A 16,856-nucleotide genomic window follows, 5' to 3' on the forward strand; every position below is an offset into this window, starting at 1 on the left:
TGATTGTAAATACAAAGTCCACTGTTTTCTGGGAGAGCCTACTCTGTTCATTAACTTTTCAAAAGACATAAAATATTTCGTAACATCTTCCTCATCAAATTTCGGTATAAGTTTGAGCACTGCACTCATATCTAAACTATCAGTGTCTTAAACGAGCCATTTCTAACTCATGCTTATGCTGTCTTTCATTTTCTTCTCTTTCAGCTGCTCTTTCGTCTCTCTCAAACACTTCCTTATCTCTCTTAAGAACATAATCACGGAGATCGTCGCCATCTAGACCAAGAAGTTTACCTGAATCTATCAAGTCTCTCATAATTGCACTCATTCTGCTTCTTTCTATATTCTCCCTGTTTTCAATTGGTTATGTTGTCAAAAATCCTGGCAAGGTCGCCAACTGTTACGATCCTCGTGGGGATCGAACCAGGTTCTTTTGAATTGATTAATTAAATTAGGATAACTCGACCACAACCCATATTGAAAAAGGGAATATAGAAAGAAAACTCACAAAAGAAAACATAATTCTATTTACAACTAGTCAAAGATCAATGTTTCTTGATTGAGTACTTAGGAAGCACTGAATTAAACAAAGAAAATCATCTGATTAAACTACACTCCAGCAAATAGGGGAACAGTCAAGAAGGTAGACAAATAATATTTAAAAGATGGTAGTCTTCGCAGCAGCTCTTGACGGTTGACAGTAACATAGATATTTCAGGTCTGGGCGGTTCGTGGTTGGTAATAAAGACAGGGACAACTCGTTCTGACATCTCGGACAAGTTACCGTAAGGCTGGTCACGTCTGCATTCTGGTCCTTACGTTCTCTCTCGTTCTATTTTTCGTACTCTCCTTCTCTCGTTCTCGTTGAAGTTTATATATCCCTGTATGGGAGGGGTTAACTATGGACAATGCCATATAAGGAAATTTTCTCCTTTCTTCATCCTCATTGGTTTTCCTTAAAACCACGCCTCTTTGATCGCACCTTCCCGAAAGCTCTGCTGGTGTAATCATGATCCATATGGCGCTATAATTGAAGCGAGACGTGTTTACCTTCTGTTAATGTATATTTTTTGGCGACAACAGGCTCTCCTTGTCCTTCCATAACACTGGGGCCCTCGGATTGCTACAAACAGAGGATCGTTATGCCCAAGGTCTGCTGATCTAGGCACATCTAATAAATATCTTGATCTCCATCAATGATGGTGACAGTTTCCAGTAAACATTAGCGGGACCTCCTCTCTCTGCTTCTTAAGAGTAGAAAATTCACATGTTTTAAGATTCTTTTCTATATTATTCTATCTACCCATGACACCCCACTCTTGGTGGTGTAGCAATCGTGGCTGTTATGATATGGACTGGATGTCGGACGCAGGTAAGCTTCATAATTAAGCAACTTTTCTTTTCGGATGAGATTTGTTAAGAAATATCTCCCGCATCCTCTCAGAGGAGGAGGATAGATAGAATGTATGAGAATCAATTTGTAATGCGTATACAGTATATTCGAACATCTCATCCTATATAAGAATTTAGGTTCTCCTGTGCCTGATTATCATTTACACTTGGTATGGTCCTAATGTTATGCCAGTGACGTTTCCATGCTAGATTGTTTGGAAGTTGGCAGAAGTTATCACCTTTGCTCTTTTACAAGACCAGTTGCTTTGACATTTCCTAGGAATGCTAAACCAGCCAGATTGTGGTTCATAAAGACTTCATCTCTCCTAAGGATGAGTCTTCTATCAAGGGACCATGGTTTGTATTTATGTCTGTTCCAGCTTTGCTACAGCCATAATCAGGACTCAGGTTTATAGAGTTATAAGATATACAAATTACATTAAAAAATATGTGATACAGTAGAATATTTAAATAAAATCAAATGTTGACATTTGAAAGTGTACTCTAAATAAGTTGTAATTCATGTATATGAATATTGACATCAAGTTGTCATGGGTGATTTAAATGCTAGAGTGGGCGCTGGAGAGGTAGGTGTCATTGGGAAGTATGGTGTACCAGGTGAAAATGAGAGTGGTGAGAGACTGGTAGATATGTGTGTTGAACAAGAGATGGTAATAAGTGCTAGCTTTTTCAAAAAGAAAGATAAAAATAAGTATACATGGGTAAGAGTGGCAAATGGAAGAGTAGTAAAAAGGGCATTAATGGATTATGTGTTGATAACTAAAAGAATGTTTGGAAGATTGAAAGACGTGCACGTGTTTAGGGGTATGGCTAACGGTATGTCTAATAATTTTTTGGTGGAAGGAAAATTAGTTGTAGCAAAAGAATGGGGGATTAGAGTAGGTGGATGTAAAAGGGAGCTAGTGAGGGTTGAAGAGTTAATAAAACCGGGGGTAAAAAGTAAATATCAGGAAAGGTTGAAAATGGCATATGATGAAGTGAGAGTAAGAGAAACTGGTAATTTAGAGGAGTGGAAGTTAGTAAAAGAAAATTTTGTTGGGATTGCAAGTGATGTGTGTGGCAAGAAGGTTGTTGGAGGCAGCATGAGGAAGGGCAGTGAATGGTGGAAGGAAGGAGTGATGGTAAAGGTGGAAGAGAAAAAGAGTGCTTTTGAAGAATGGGTGCAGAGTAATAGTATAGAGAAGTATGAAAAATATAGAGAGAAAAAAGTGGAAGTGAAGCGCAAGGTACGTGAGGAAAAAAGGGCAGCTGACCTGAGGTGGGGTCAGGGATTGGGTCAGTCATATGAAGAGAATAAGAAGAAGTTTTGGAAAGAAGTGAAGAGAGTAAGGAAGGCTGGCTCAAGAATTGAAGAAACAGTGAAATTTGGAAATGGAAGGTTGTTAAAAGGAGAGGAGGCAAGGAAAAGGTTGGCAGCATATTTTGAAAGTTTACTGAATGTAGAGGATAATAGGGAGGCAGATATAATTGCTGTTGCAGGTGTTGAGGTGCCGGTGATGGGAGATGAGAATGAGAGAGATTACAATAGAGGAAGTGAGGAGAGGACTAGATGAAACGAGTGTAGGAAAAGGATCTGGTATGGATGGTGTGAGAGAGCTGAGATGTTGAAGGAAGGGGGTGTGACTGTACTTGAATGGTTGGTGAGATTGTTTAATATGTGTTTTGTGTTGTCAATGGTACCAGTAGATTGGGTTTGTGCATGTATTGTACCACTATATAAGGATAAGGGAGATGTGCATGAGTGTTGTAATTCAAGAGGTATTAGTTTGTTGAGTGTAGTTGGAAAAGTGTATGGTAGAGTAATGATAAATAGGATTAAGGATAAAACAGAGAATGCAATCTTAGAAGTACAGGGTGGTTCTAGAAGAGGTAGGGGTTGTATGAATCAAATTTTTATAGTTAGGCAGATATGCGAGAAATATTTAGCAAAAGGTAAGGAGGTGTATGTTGCTTTTATGGATCTGGAGAAAGCTTATGATAGAGTTGATAGGGAAGCAATGTGGAATGTGATGAGGTTATATGGAGTTGGTGGAAGGTTGTTGCAAGCAGTGAAAAGTTTCTACAAAGATAGTAAAGCATGTGTTAGAATAGGAAATGAAGTAAGTGATTGGTTTCCGGTGAGAGTGGGGCTGAGACAGGGATGTGTGATGTCGCCGTGGTTGTTTAACTTGTATGTTGATGGAGTGGTGAGAGAGGTGAATGCTCAAGTCCTTGGACGAGGATTAAAACTGGTAGACGAGAATGACCATGAATGGGAGGTAAATCAGTTGTTGTTTGCGGATGATACTGTACTGGTTGCAGACACAGAAGAGAAGCTTGACCGACTAGTGATAGAATTTGGAAGGGTGTGTGAGAGAAGGAAGTTGAGAGTTAATGTGGGTAAGAGTAAGGTTATGAGATGTACGAGAAGGGAAGGTGGTGCAAGGTTGAATGTCATGTTGAATGGAGAGTTACTTGAGGAGGTGGATCAGTTTAAGTACTTGGGGTCTGTTGTTGCAGCAAATGGTGGAGTGGAAGCAGATGTACGTCAGAGAGTGAATGAAGGTTGCAAAGTGTTGGGGGCAGTTAAGGGAGTAGTAAAAAATAGAGGGTTGGGCATGAATGAACAGAGAGTTCTATATGAGAAAGTGATTGTACCAACTGTGATGTATGGATCAGAGTTGTGGGGAATGAAAGTGATGGAGAGACAGAAATTGAATGTGTTTGAGATGAAGTGTCTAAGGAGTATGGCTGGTGTATCTCGAGTAGATAGGGTTAGGAACGAAGTGGTGAGGGTGAGAACGGGTGTAAGAAATGAGTTAGCAGCTAGAGTGGATATGAAGATGTTGAGGTGGTCTGGCCATGTTGAGAGAATGGAAAATGGCTGTCTGCTAAAGAAGGTGATGAATGCAAGAGTTGATGGTAGAAGTACAAGTGGAAGGCCAAGGTTTGGGTGGATGGATGGAGTGAAGAAAGCTCTGGGTGTTAGGAGGATAGATGTGAGCGAGGCAAGAGAGTGTGCTAGAAATAGGAATGAATGGCGAGCGATTGTGACGCAGTTCCGGTAGGCCCTGCTGCTCCCTCCAGTGCCTTAGATGACCGCGGAGGTAGCAGCAGTAGGGGATTCAGCATTATGAAGCTTCATCTGTGGTGGATAACCGGGGAGGGTGGGCTGTGGCACCCTAGCAGTACCAGCTGAATTCGATTGAGTCCCTTGTCAGGCTGGGAGGAACATAGAGAGTAGAGGTCCCCTTTTTGTTTTGTTTCATTTGTTGATGTTGGCTAACCCCCAAAATTGGGGGAAGTGCCTTGGTATATGTATGTATGTATGTAAGTTGGTGCAGTACTGTATTTTCTCTCTCATTAAAATAGAGTTGACACATGAAGAACTTTTCTAGTATTAAAGACTATAACTCAAATTACAGAGCCAAATTGGCATAGGAACATCAACCATGAACCCAGTACCTTTTCGTCGACCAGCTTCTACTTCAAGGCCTGGATCTCCCCGAGCTGGTGGAATGGTGTTCGGTGTTGGAGAAAATGTTGATATTAAGACTAAAGGAAGTGGGGACCCTCATGCCAGGTTTACATCAATGCTTAGACTGGCAAGTGGGCAGGTGTGTGAAGTATTATCATTTTAAAGTTTTGCAGTCAATTGCATCATATAGTAGTATTGTTAATTGTTGAGAATGTCAGGAAATAGTAATTAATTTCATCTTTTTATTTGTTTGATATAAATTTACTTTGTCAGTTGATTAATGGTATGTTTTATAGTTTAATCTTCTTGTCTTCAGTTGGTACCTTGCTTCTCTATTGCAATAATGTGGAATGTAATAAATATACTTTTCCACCTTTGTTCTTCTAATTCCATGTTTATTCCGACGCTAAATACAAACCCTTTCGCTATTTATATGGATTATATTTTTGGTGAAGGTGGAAGACTAGCCATAAGACATTAAAGCGAGGTATATAAATACCCGCTTGGTAGTTAGCTGGGAAGTAGTGGGGTAGTCCACTACCCCCGCTCACTCACACACTAGTGTTGTCTCCTAATTTTTTGCTTTTGGCTCGTCTGAAAACACACGTTACTGCTCTTTGCCTCCAACAATTTTTGACTTGCAAATTTAAACTTTTTTTTTTTTTCTCATAGGTGTGCTTGTTGTTTCTCTTTGCCGTCCGTCGTACGGACTTGTCTGGGTCCTGAAGGATGCACCTGCGAGATATTCATGTTGTCTGCAGTGACCGACCCCCATATGTTGTGTCTGGCCTGCTGAGGACGGTGTTGTGACTAGGATAACACCTGCTATAAATGCTGGGAGTGGTCTTCCTCTCAGTGGGAGAGATTTGGTTGCCAACGCAAGAAGTCCAAGAGAGATTCTTCGCTTTCGGGGTCTTCGAAGTCAAAGAAACCTCGGACTTTGTCCTTGACTCCACGATCTCTTCCCAAATCTCCTGATTAATCTGTCTCTTCTGGAGAATGGTCGAACAGGAGTGTAGACCAATTAACAACAGGTCAACCTCGGGGTTTGAGGGACAGTGTTGCTTCCCCTAGAGAAGCTGCCTTGCCTCTTCCCCTGGGGGTATCCTTTTCTATTTCTGATTTGTCCCATAACTGGAATACAAACCTACGCTATTTATAGGGAATTACTTTCGGTGAAGTTTAAATGAAGAGCCATTAGAATTTAGTGAAGGTTAACTACCCATCCTGCTAGTTAGTGGGGGTTAGTGGGTGTAGCTAGCTACCCCTCTCACTCACACATCTGTGACTGGGCTTCACTTTGCTTTTGGCTCGGATGGAGATTGGTCGTTGCCTATCTTCCTCCTCACCTATATTTTGGACTGCCATTAATCATAGCTTTTTGTCTTTTTCTTTCAGTGTGTGTGCGTATATCTGTTGCTTCCTGCCAGCCATGCATATCTGCCCTGATCCTGAGGGCCACACCTGCGGTACCTTTATGTCTGTGCAGGATACTGATCCTCACTATGCCCGGCCTGTAGGAGGCAATGTGACATGAGTAACAAGTGTGTTAATTCCGGTTTTGGCCTGCCTCCCAGTGGGAAAGGTTTGGATGTCAGTGAAAAAAAAGAGGAAGAGGGATTCTTTTCCTTCGAAGAAGAAACCCAAAGCTTCGTCTTCTGCTTTCCCACCTTCCTCTGAAGCTTCTGCTTGAAGAGTTCTCTCCGGCAAACCATCGAGTAGTAGTGCAGACCAATTAACCCCTGGACAACCTTGGTCCTCGAGAGACTGTGTGGCTTCCCCTAGCGAAGCAGCCCTGGCTCTCCTCCCCCCAAGGGAATCCTTATCTCTCTTCATTTGTACAGGTTTGGCCATCCCTGGGCTTGCCCGGCCCTCCCTCCAAGGAGGCTCTGCTGCAGCTGCTTCATCCGGGCACTGAGTTGCAGTGTTTATCAGCGTCGGATGTTGACCCTTTGACCCCGTTCAATGTCTTGGTGTCAGAGGACTCGTCTGCTGCCCTGCCAGTAGACTCTGTTCCTGCTTTGTCTTCTGCTTTTTCCCCCGCTGCCTAGGACTACGCTTCCCCAATGCTGACCATCCTTTGGAGTTGGAGCAAAGTCCAAGCGATTGTGCCCTTCTCTCGTTCGCGAGAGAGACCACTGAACTTCCTGCCCCTGAATGGGATCGTCACCGTGGTCGTAGACCCAGCCGTGCTCGTCCGCCGCTTTGCTTTAGAGTTGTTTTTTTACCTTCGGTGAAGAGATACCTCTTTGGCTTTTTACCTTTGTCACCGCAGTTCTCCTTTTTGGAGAAGGCTTCTCGTCCTGTCTCTACTAGTTCCCGACCTTCGCCTCTTTCTACGGACATGCCGGCTCGTCAACGAACCCTGGTTTTTGACTCCTCATCAAGAGTCATTTGCTATCCTCTTCTGGGGATGTTCGCCCTTCCAAAGGGCACATTCCTTCGCCAGATCATCGTTCGACTGTTCGTCAACCAACCGCTCGCCGATCTCTTGCTCAGAAATCGCCTGCTCGTCAGGGTGCTGCTTACTTAGCCGCTGCTCGCCAAACTACTGCTAGCTAAACTACTGCTCGCTGATCCCCACCTTGTTAATCATCTGCTCACCGATCTTCTCCTGTTGGCTCTTCTCCGTCTCGATGATCCCAGGATCGCCATTTGCCAACTTGCCGATCTTATGATCGTACAATTGGCCCTTGTTCTTTGCGGTAGTTAGGTTACAGACACAGCCGCAAAAACGGGATTTTCGTGAATAAATGCTGTACTAAAGTGACCTAACTCCTAACCTAAAAAGTCACTGCCCCTTGCCTGGAGCGTGTGCCTGAGCTGACGATTAACTCGGTAAATACTGCGTAATATTGTTTTAATCTGGTTTCTACAATAGTTTATAATCATTTGTACAGTGTACAGTACATTTGCGCACATGCACACTATCTACTGGACACAGTAAGGCTGTAGTACAGTATTGTGCTAAAGTAAATACAGTATTTACTAAGTCGTCATCATGTTCTTATTGTTAATTGCTGATACTGTAGTGTATATTACTATAATATATTTACAGTAATATCACTACAGTACAGCTTAACTGTACTTACAGTAAGTGCTTGGTGTTTTCATTCAGACGACTCGTAGCCTAAGCGATTTCTTAAAGCATGACACAACTGTGTTGTCTCTTGCGCAGTAAGCTATTATCTACGGTAATTATATGTATTTAATTTTCAACGTCAATTGGATAGGAAATTTAAAAGATAATAAAAGTATCGTCGGTAACATTAACGTACTGTATAATCATTGTACAAGTGTATACGGCCACAACAACCAAAAAAGAAAAAAAAAACAGCTATTGCACTTTAATAATGGCATGATTTTTTTCTACTTACATAGGATTTTAGAAGGATTGACTTAAAAACATATAATGTACTCGGTATAATCATATACAGTGAGCCCTCGCTACTTCGCGGTTCGACTATCGCAGATTTTATTCATAACGCTTGTATATACATATGTCGCGGATTTTCCGGAAATTTCAAAAATACCGCTATATATGAAGACCCCAAATACGTATTTCGTTAATTCCATTAATACTGTAATTAGTAATATCAGCTCTTACTGATGGTTCATTGCATTACATATGACATATAATTCAGTACAGAAAGAAATAAAACACGAAAAAAGAATGTGATCACACGATAATTCAGTATACAGTACCTAGTAAAATTAAATCGAACATGAAACGCAAATCAGATGCAGTCATACCATATTTGAATGGTGTAAGGCTGCTGATGGCTACTACTACAAATGTAATGGATGTGCATCTTTTCCATGAATCTTTTGTATGTATACGTACGTAGTACTGCATCCAATAATATTCTTTGTTGCAAAAATCACATCTCGAATAAGCGTACATATCCTACAACAAAACAAGCGTAAAATAGCGTACGTAAAGCTGTATACGTAGTACCTTGTATTTGAATTGGTAACTACTACGTAGCATGTAAGACAGACTGTGATTGGTTCAAGTGCTGATAGATGACGAATCAGATTCCAAGTTTGGAAATCTAGCCTGTGATTGGTGTTTTGACCGCTTCTCCAACCCGCAGCATCTTTTCGCGGCCACTTTGTTTGCTTTTCTCTCGCCGGGTAGATGCTGCTACGTTACTGTGAACTTTAATCTGTGCTGTGCTGTGCTTGACTGTCTTAAGTTGAACTTTTTGTTGAACTTTCTGTTTAACCCCTACTGTACAATGGCTCCCAAGCGTTCTGCTTCTACTATGGCTGGTAGTGAGCCTAAACGCCACCGAAAGATGATGACGATTGCTGAGAAGGTGACACTTCTCGATATATTAAAAGAAGGCAGAAGTTACGCGGCCGCAGCCCGCCATTTTGGAGTGAACGAATCCACCGTTCGCTACATCAAGAAGGACGAGGTGAACACTAGAAAGACGGCTGCCATCACCTTTAGCAGATCAGCGAAGCGAGTCGTTACCACGCGTAATAAAACGATCGTCCGTATGGAAGGTGCTTTAGCAGTCTGGATTGCCGACTGCCGGAAGAAGAACATAGCCTTGGATACGAATACCATCCGAACCAAGGCTTTGGGCTTGTATGAGAATTTTGCGGCAAAGGAACCTCAAGACGACGATGGCGACCATGCTGAGGAAGACGAAGATGATGTAGATGAACCTCAACCATGGACATCCACTGATTCCCAGCCTCAGAAACAACGTTTTTCCGCCAGCAAATGATGGTTCGCGAAGTTTCAGAAATGCTTCGGCCTGAAAAGCGTTTCCCTGCATGGCGAGGTTGCTTCCACTGACACTACCGCTGCTGAAACTTACGCGAACGAGACGTTCAAGAACATTATCGCTGAAGGTGGATACAAGCCGGAACAAGTGTTTAATATGGATGAGACCGGCTTGTTTTGGAAGAGAATGCCGTTGCGAACTTTCCTGTTCAAAGAAGAAGCCAAAGCCTCTGGCTTTAAAGCGTTCAAAGATCGCGTAACCCTCGTGATGTGTGGCAATGCTGCTGGATTTTTGCTAAAGCCTGGGCTTATTTACAAGTCGAAAAATCCTCGCGCTTTGAAAAATAAAAATAAGAATCTCCTTCCCGTGTACTGGATGCATAATAAAAAAGCATGGATTACGAAGATGCTGACCTCCAACTGGTTCCACCAGTGTTTTATCCCCCAAGTCAGCAAATATCTCGTAGAGAAGGGCTTGCCATTTAAGATCCTTCTCCTTATGGATAACGCTGGTGGACACGCTACTGATCTGTCGCATGAGGGCATTCAGGTTGAGTTCCTGCCACCCAACACCACGTCATTAATTCAACCGATGGACCAGGGGGTTATCAGGGCGATCAAGGCCCTCTACACAAAGAATACCTTGGCGGACCTCGTTGCGCGTGTGGATGCTTCCCAAGATGATGGGGATGAAACTTTCAATTTGAAGGCGTACTGGCGGAAGTACACAATAACCACGTGCCTGTAGAACATCCAGAAGGCACTGCAAGAAATGAAACCTGCTACTGTCAATGTGAGCTGGAAGAAGTTGTGGCCCCAGATTGTTTACGATGACGAGGGATTTACACCTGCTGAGACTCAACACTCTGCAATACGCAAATCTGTGCAGTTGGCTGCGATAATTGGAGGTGACGGGTTTGGCGACATGACGACTGAAGACGTCGACGAGTTGTTGGACTGCCATTCCCAGCCGCTAACTGACGCAGACCTAGAAGACCTGACGAAATCGGCCAGTGAAGAAGACATTGAAACACAGGAAGAGACCCAAGAAGATGTCAAAGAAACGGGCTTAACATTAGAATGGCTTGCCAAGCTCTGCAACCTTGCGAAGGAGTTGAAAGAAATGTCGCAAGAGTGGGACGAGGATATGGTTCGTTCTATGCAATTCTGCAACAAGATCGATGACGACATGACTCCCTACAGGATGCTTTTCGAGCGAAAAAAGAAGCAGCGGCAGCAACTTCCGATCACAATGTTCTTCCAGCCTCGCAAAAAAGAGCCAGTTCCTCCTGCTACTACGCCTTCGGAAGAAATTGAAGAAGTGTCCCAGGAAGAAGTTGAAGAGGTGTCCCAGGAAAAGACACCTCCGTCTGAAGAGACGTAAAATACTATCATTGGCTGCACAGTAGAAGACATCATCAGCTTCATCATCATCATTTCTACTGTGCAGCAAAACATTGCCATCATCATTCAAGTTTTTCTTCAACTTCTTTCGTGGTGAGTACAGTAACAATCTTTATTTTTTCTATACATGTTTTACTTTAATGTTCTAACATTTTAATATTTGTGCCTGTTTTAGTTTAGTATGCATTAAGTTAAAGGGAAGGTTTTAAAAGTCTGAATATACGTGTTATAACCTATCATATTTTTTTGTTTAAAATTTACATTTACGTACGTAAAACAACTCTCTCTCTCTCTCTCTCTCTCTCTCTCTCTCTCTCTCTCTCTCTCTCTCTCTCTCTCTCTCTCTCTCTCGTAAATTGTTTTCCTGCTTTGCTACGTATGTACTGTATGATTTTATATAGTTACGGTAAATAATATTTGTAATAACATATTTTCTAAAAGCTTTTACTGTAATATCATTATTTATCACTTTCATCATGCGCGTTAAATGCCTTCGTTTGTTTATTACGATTGAAGATGAAGCGTACTTTATGACGTCGCCGTTTCAGGCGGCGTCATATAGAAAAACATTTCATTTGGAAGTCCTAAGAAAAATTAAGTAAAACATTGGTAATAACAAAATCAACATACTGTATAATCAATATATTCGATGCAAAAACTAACCTATACACAGATGTGTAAATGCGTTTGTTTCTTCATTATGATCAGAGATAAACGTAAACAAAACATTGGTTGCCACTTTTTATTGTGCTTTTTGGCGTGTTTAGGAAACGCATGATATAAAATCTCCTTTAATATTTGTGCCTGTTTTAGTTTAGGGTACTGTAGTACATGCATTAAGTGTTCTTTACATTAAAGGGTAGTTTGTTAACAGTACTACGTACAAGGGAAGGTTTTAAAAGTCTGAATATACATGTTAAATAAATACGTAAATAGGGTATCCCTACTTCGCGGATTGTCACCTATCGCGGTCGGGTCTGGAACCTATCTACCGCGATAAACGAGGGCTCGCTGTACTGTAGTTGTGTTTTTAAGAAAAATAAATATAGGAGATAATTTTATCTTTAGAGTAAAAACATTCCTTTAGGATTGTGTAGGTGTACGCATTTTGCCAAGATGGTGGTAGACGGTATGCTTACATAATCTCTTTGACGAATTTGTAGCTATAATCATTGCTGAAACTCACAAATTGTTTTATTTTTATACTTTCTTAAACAGAAATACAGCTTACTGCATTTTATAAACTGAAAACATCAATATCTCAGTAATAATGGTTTCTTTTAAAGAAACAAAAAAAAGTGCCTTTGAATACTAGTCAAAACTGATTCTCTCTCTCTCTCTCTCTCTCTCTCTCTCTCTCTCTCTCTCTCTCTCTCTCTCTCTCTCTCTCTCTCTCTCTCTCTCTCTCTCTCATTATTGCATTTCAGGAAATTACAATTATTTTAATAGTTAATTCTGCTTTAATAAAACTTACTTTTGTTTTAAATTTTGGATATATATCAACGATCAAAGTCTTTTGGGTGCTGTGATCAGATCTGATGATGCACATGCGAGTCAATAACAAAGAGTATTGTTTAATATCCTATTTCTTAACTTATTCAAAACATCTACTATGTATAGTTAATGTAGTATTACGTAAGCACCGATATGTTACATGCTACCATAATATTCAAGTAATACATTTATAGCTCTCTCTCTCTCTCTCTCTCTCTCTCTCTCTCTCTCTCTCTCTCTCTCTCTCTCTCTCTCTCTCTCTCTCTCTCTCTTTTAATAGGTGGGGATCCTTATCCTTAGCACTCACAACGATGCCGCAACGTTGTTCTGACACACCAGGGTAAGTCAGCATATCTGCAGGGATCCCCACAGCAAACAATCGCTAACACACTGGGAAGACAACAAAAAAGATTAATAAGTCATGAAACTCTTGCCAGTGGAAGAACATCTGTCCTAACTGACGGCTGAATTCAAAGTGTGAGTGGTCAGTGAGCAAGGTTCCTGCCAGTAACTACTGGCCACCTGTTTACACCTCATTATATAAGTTTAACTGTCGTTTTTTCCAACACGGAGTACTTACCTCGAACTACTTTCTTAGGAGTATCTGGGATCTCCTCCCAACCGACCAGAATTTTGTGTAGTTTACCCTACTCCCGTTTTCTATGCGGGGTAACCTCTGGCGGAGTGATACGTGCCCAGAGACGACCCGGGGTCAGAGAACGTGCTTGCTCAGGTCTCGATCTCCAGTAAGTTTCTGGTCACGTCGCGGATAACATCCCGACGCTCTCTCTTACCCAGTGCGACCCTTTGTGTCTCACGCGGTTCCCACGTGGTCCCCTTTTGCTCTTCCATATCCTTTTCCCTCTGTGTTCCTGTGTCTCGCGGTGTCTTACTAGTGCGTTATGGAGCATCCCCGTCGTTGCCCTGGGCCTATGGCCGGTAAAACGTGTGGCGCCTTCCTCTCTAAGCTTGAAGTTAACCCGCACTCCTTGTGTTCTTCGTGTAGGGGCAGTGTGCTCCCCTACAGCCACGTGTCCGGAGTGTGAGTCCTGGAACGAGGTGCAGAGGGTGCGCTACGGCACCAAGAAGAAGAAGACCTCTAGACGTTCACCTAGGAAACCGAGCGTCTCTTCGCCTCTCGCTTCGCCCGGGGTTTCTTCGGACAGTGTCTCTCTGCCGCCTTCCTCTACCCAGTGTAGGGGTCGAGGTAAGTCTGTTGCGGGGAATCTGATTTACCTGACAGTGGGATTTTGTCTTCGATCCAGGGAAGTGGGGTGCCTGAGGGAGGGACGGGAGTGTGTTCGGGGGACGGAGCCTTGGTGAAAGCAGGGCCCGTCTCATCAGACGATCCTATGGGGGTTAAAACTGCTGCAGCCTCTTCTCCCGCCTCTTGGGCAGGTTTTTCAGGTGCGTCAACAGCCGAGGTTGCCGCCGAGAAGGAAGACTCGCCGCCGTCAGACCCCCTCGCGTAGGCGCCTCCGAAGACGCCCTTCAGATCTCCCCTGAGGATGGAAGAGGAATTTGAGACCTGGTTCCCCAGCGAGGAGCTCCCCCGCTCCCCTCCAGCACCTTCAGCTATGTTCCTGTCCGTCTTCCTGGAGCCTTCGTCGCCGACCGGACACCATGTGGACCCACCAGCAACGTGGCGTGACTCAGGCCCTTCAGTGAGGTCCTACAGGTCTTCGGGCTTCTTGGTTGAGGCCTACTCCTACTCATCGGAAGATGGAGCCCTGAGGGACTATAGGAGACGGCGAGATAGGTCCCGCAGGAGACGGTCTCGCTCACGTTCCCGTTCCAGATCCCGCTACATGGGTAGGTGCTTTAGATCCCCCAGGAGGAAGTATAGGAGAAGCGGCTCGCCGGAGGAAGAATGGTTGCGGGTCGCCATCCCCCGTAGCCAACTCTTGGGGGCTTCAGCAGTCCCGAGCACCTCGGGATGGCTCCCTAGGCCCCGCTCACCAGTAGGGTTTGTCTCCAGCAGCAAATATGATCGACGGAGGGAGCCGTCTCTTCAGGCCCCAAGGGACAGGCATAAGTCCGCGAATGTTCCGACTCCATCCGCCTAGCGGAGAGAGTCGCCCCTTCGGTCTGGCAGCCGCGTCCCGGCCTCAAAATCTACGACGAATCGTTCGGAATGAGAGAGACTCCTTCCCTCAACGGGCAAGCCCGCAGACCTCTGGTCCACCGGAAAAAGAGAAAACTTTAGGACGGAGGCCTCCGTCCCTGCGGCAATGCCCATCCTACACCCTGACCCGCAGAGACTGGACCACTCCGGGAAGATGCCTCCTCCCCGTGCGGCTCCCCCCGTCGGAGGTCCTCCGTCACGAGCACTGGAGCGCCCGACGGAGAATGTAGAGGACGGTGTAGAAGGTTCGGCAGTGGAAGTTTCGGCCTACAGGAAGGTGATAGGCCTCATTAGGCGTCACCACAGGCTGTACGAACCTCAGCCCTCTATTGACGAAGTCTGGCTCTCGAGCCTCAGCAGGCTGGTGGAAGCACCTGTGCAACAGAGGCCCTCGCTAGCCCTCCCTTTGGCTAGGGATGTTAGGCTGGGTATGGTGCACGTTGACAAGATTGTAGCCAACCATGCAGAGGCTCCCAAGAGCCAGAGCGCCTCCAAACTTCTCCAGGGCCTGAAGACACAGAGCCGGTTCTACCTTCCTGAAGGACATCGCGCGGGTCCCTGTACGGTGGAGCCAGCAGTCGCCATCCTGGGACAAGGAGTGGCAGAGGAGAGGGCTACCACTGCCCCGGTTTGTTTCTCCCCTGCGGAAACGTCCTTCATGGAGGAGCTGGCCAAGGACCTGGTGCACGTGTCATCGTGGCTGGATTGGTGGGCCTTCATGCTGGTAGGGTTCCAATCCTCGCACGACCTCGCAATCCCGGAGAATCAGGCCTTGCTGAAGGAGCTGATTAGCTCGGGAGGTAAGGCCCTGAAGTTTTTCCTACCAATCCATCGCACAGGTCGCCAATTGGATACTGTGGAAGAGGGACACTGTGCTCAACAAGCTCGTCAGGAGGCTCTCTGACAGAGAAGTGAGGTCTCTGAGGAGCCTGCCACTGTGGGACGACTCAGTGTTCCCCCCTGAAGGCGGTGGAGGAGACGGTAGAGAGGGTTAGGAAGCTAAAGGATGCGGGAGAACCCAGACCTCCTCCAGCGAGAAGACCTGCCCATAGAAGGACACCCTCCGATCTCTCTCTCCCTCCTCGCGTCTCACCTAGCCAGCCCAGGAGAGACGCCCCTACTACGTCCTGGCAGAAACCTTCGCTGCCCTCATGTAGAGGAATGCCGGCTGCGCAGTCAGCCTTCAGGCCTTCCTATTCGGCCGCCAGAAGAGGTCCTTCAGGCCGTGCCTCTCGAAGGAGATAGGGAGAGAGGCCCCCTACTCCTGCCGAAGCTTCAGGTTGGGGGATGCCTCAAACATTCTTGGCAAGCATGGCGAGCCCACGGATCGGATCCGTGGACCGTAACAGTTCTGAAAGAAAGGTACAGGTTGCCCTTCCTGGCAGACCCCCCCACCTCTGATACCAGATCTTCAGGCGGAATGGTTGGTACCGAAAGACCCCTTGAGAAGGACGGCACTATAAGAAGAGGTCTCTGTGATGCTGGCGAAAGGGGCAATAGAACCAGTCAAGAACCGGGGTCCAGGGTTTTACAGCAGACTCTTCCTGGTGGAGAAAGCGACAGGGGGCTGGAGACCAGTCATAGACCTCTCAGCTCTCAACAGGTTCGTGTGCAAGACCGACTTCTAGATGGACACTCCGAAGTCGGTCCTAGCGGCCTTGAGGGAGGGAGACTTCATGATGTCCATAGACCTCAAGGACGCATATTTCCAGATCCCTGTTCACCTCCAGTAGGAAGTACCTAAGGGTAAAATGGGGTACCCAAACATTGCAGTTCAAGACCCCTGTGCTTCAGTCTGTCCATAGCCCCTCAGGTCTTCACGAGGGTCTTCTTAACAGTCTCAGCCTGGGCACACGAACAGGGCATCCGCCTGATTCGGTACCTGGACGACTGGTTGTTGCTTTCAGCCTCAGGGGAAGTACAGTACTGAGGGAGCAAGGTGCGAAGCTCCTGCAGTTCTGCAACGTCCTGGGTATCATCATCAACCTGGAGAAGTCCCAACTGATACCCTCCACCAGGATGACCTACCTCGAGATGGTCCTGGACTCCCGGTTGGTGAGAGCCTTCCCTTCCGCGGAGAGACATGACAACTTGGACCAAGGACTGACAGAGACTGATAGGCCACCTCGTGTCGTTAGAGAAGCTAGTCCCATAGGGGAGACTCAAACTCAGGGGAGTACAATGGAACCTGAAGGAGACCTGGTACCAGAAGTGGTCCCGATGTC

At 45.2% G+C, this 16,856-nt stretch overlaps 1 protein-coding gene across 2 annotated transcripts in view; it reads left to right on the forward strand.

Annotated features, from left to right (window-relative positions):
- LOC137646052 (KAT8 regulatory NSL complex subunit 3-like) overlaps positions 1-16,856 on the forward strand; it is a 222,856-nt gene that overhangs the window by 34,870 nt on the left and 171,130 nt on the right. For both annotated transcript variants that reach the window (XM_068379204.1, XM_068379205.1), the window contains one exon: positions 4,815-5,006. In XM_068379204.1, coding sequence (XP_068235305.1) covers positions 4,815-5,006 — 192 coding nt within the window. The remainder of the gene's footprint in view (positions 1-4,814; positions 5,007-16,856) is intronic.

This window comes from Palaemon carinicauda, chromosome 8 (genome assembly GCF_036898095.1).
Source record: "Palaemon carinicauda isolate YSFRI2023 chromosome 8, ASM3689809v2, whole genome shotgun sequence".
In the NCBI taxonomy this organism is placed as follows: Eukaryota; Metazoa; Arthropoda; class Malacostraca; order Decapoda; family Palaemonidae; genus Palaemon; species Palaemon carinicauda.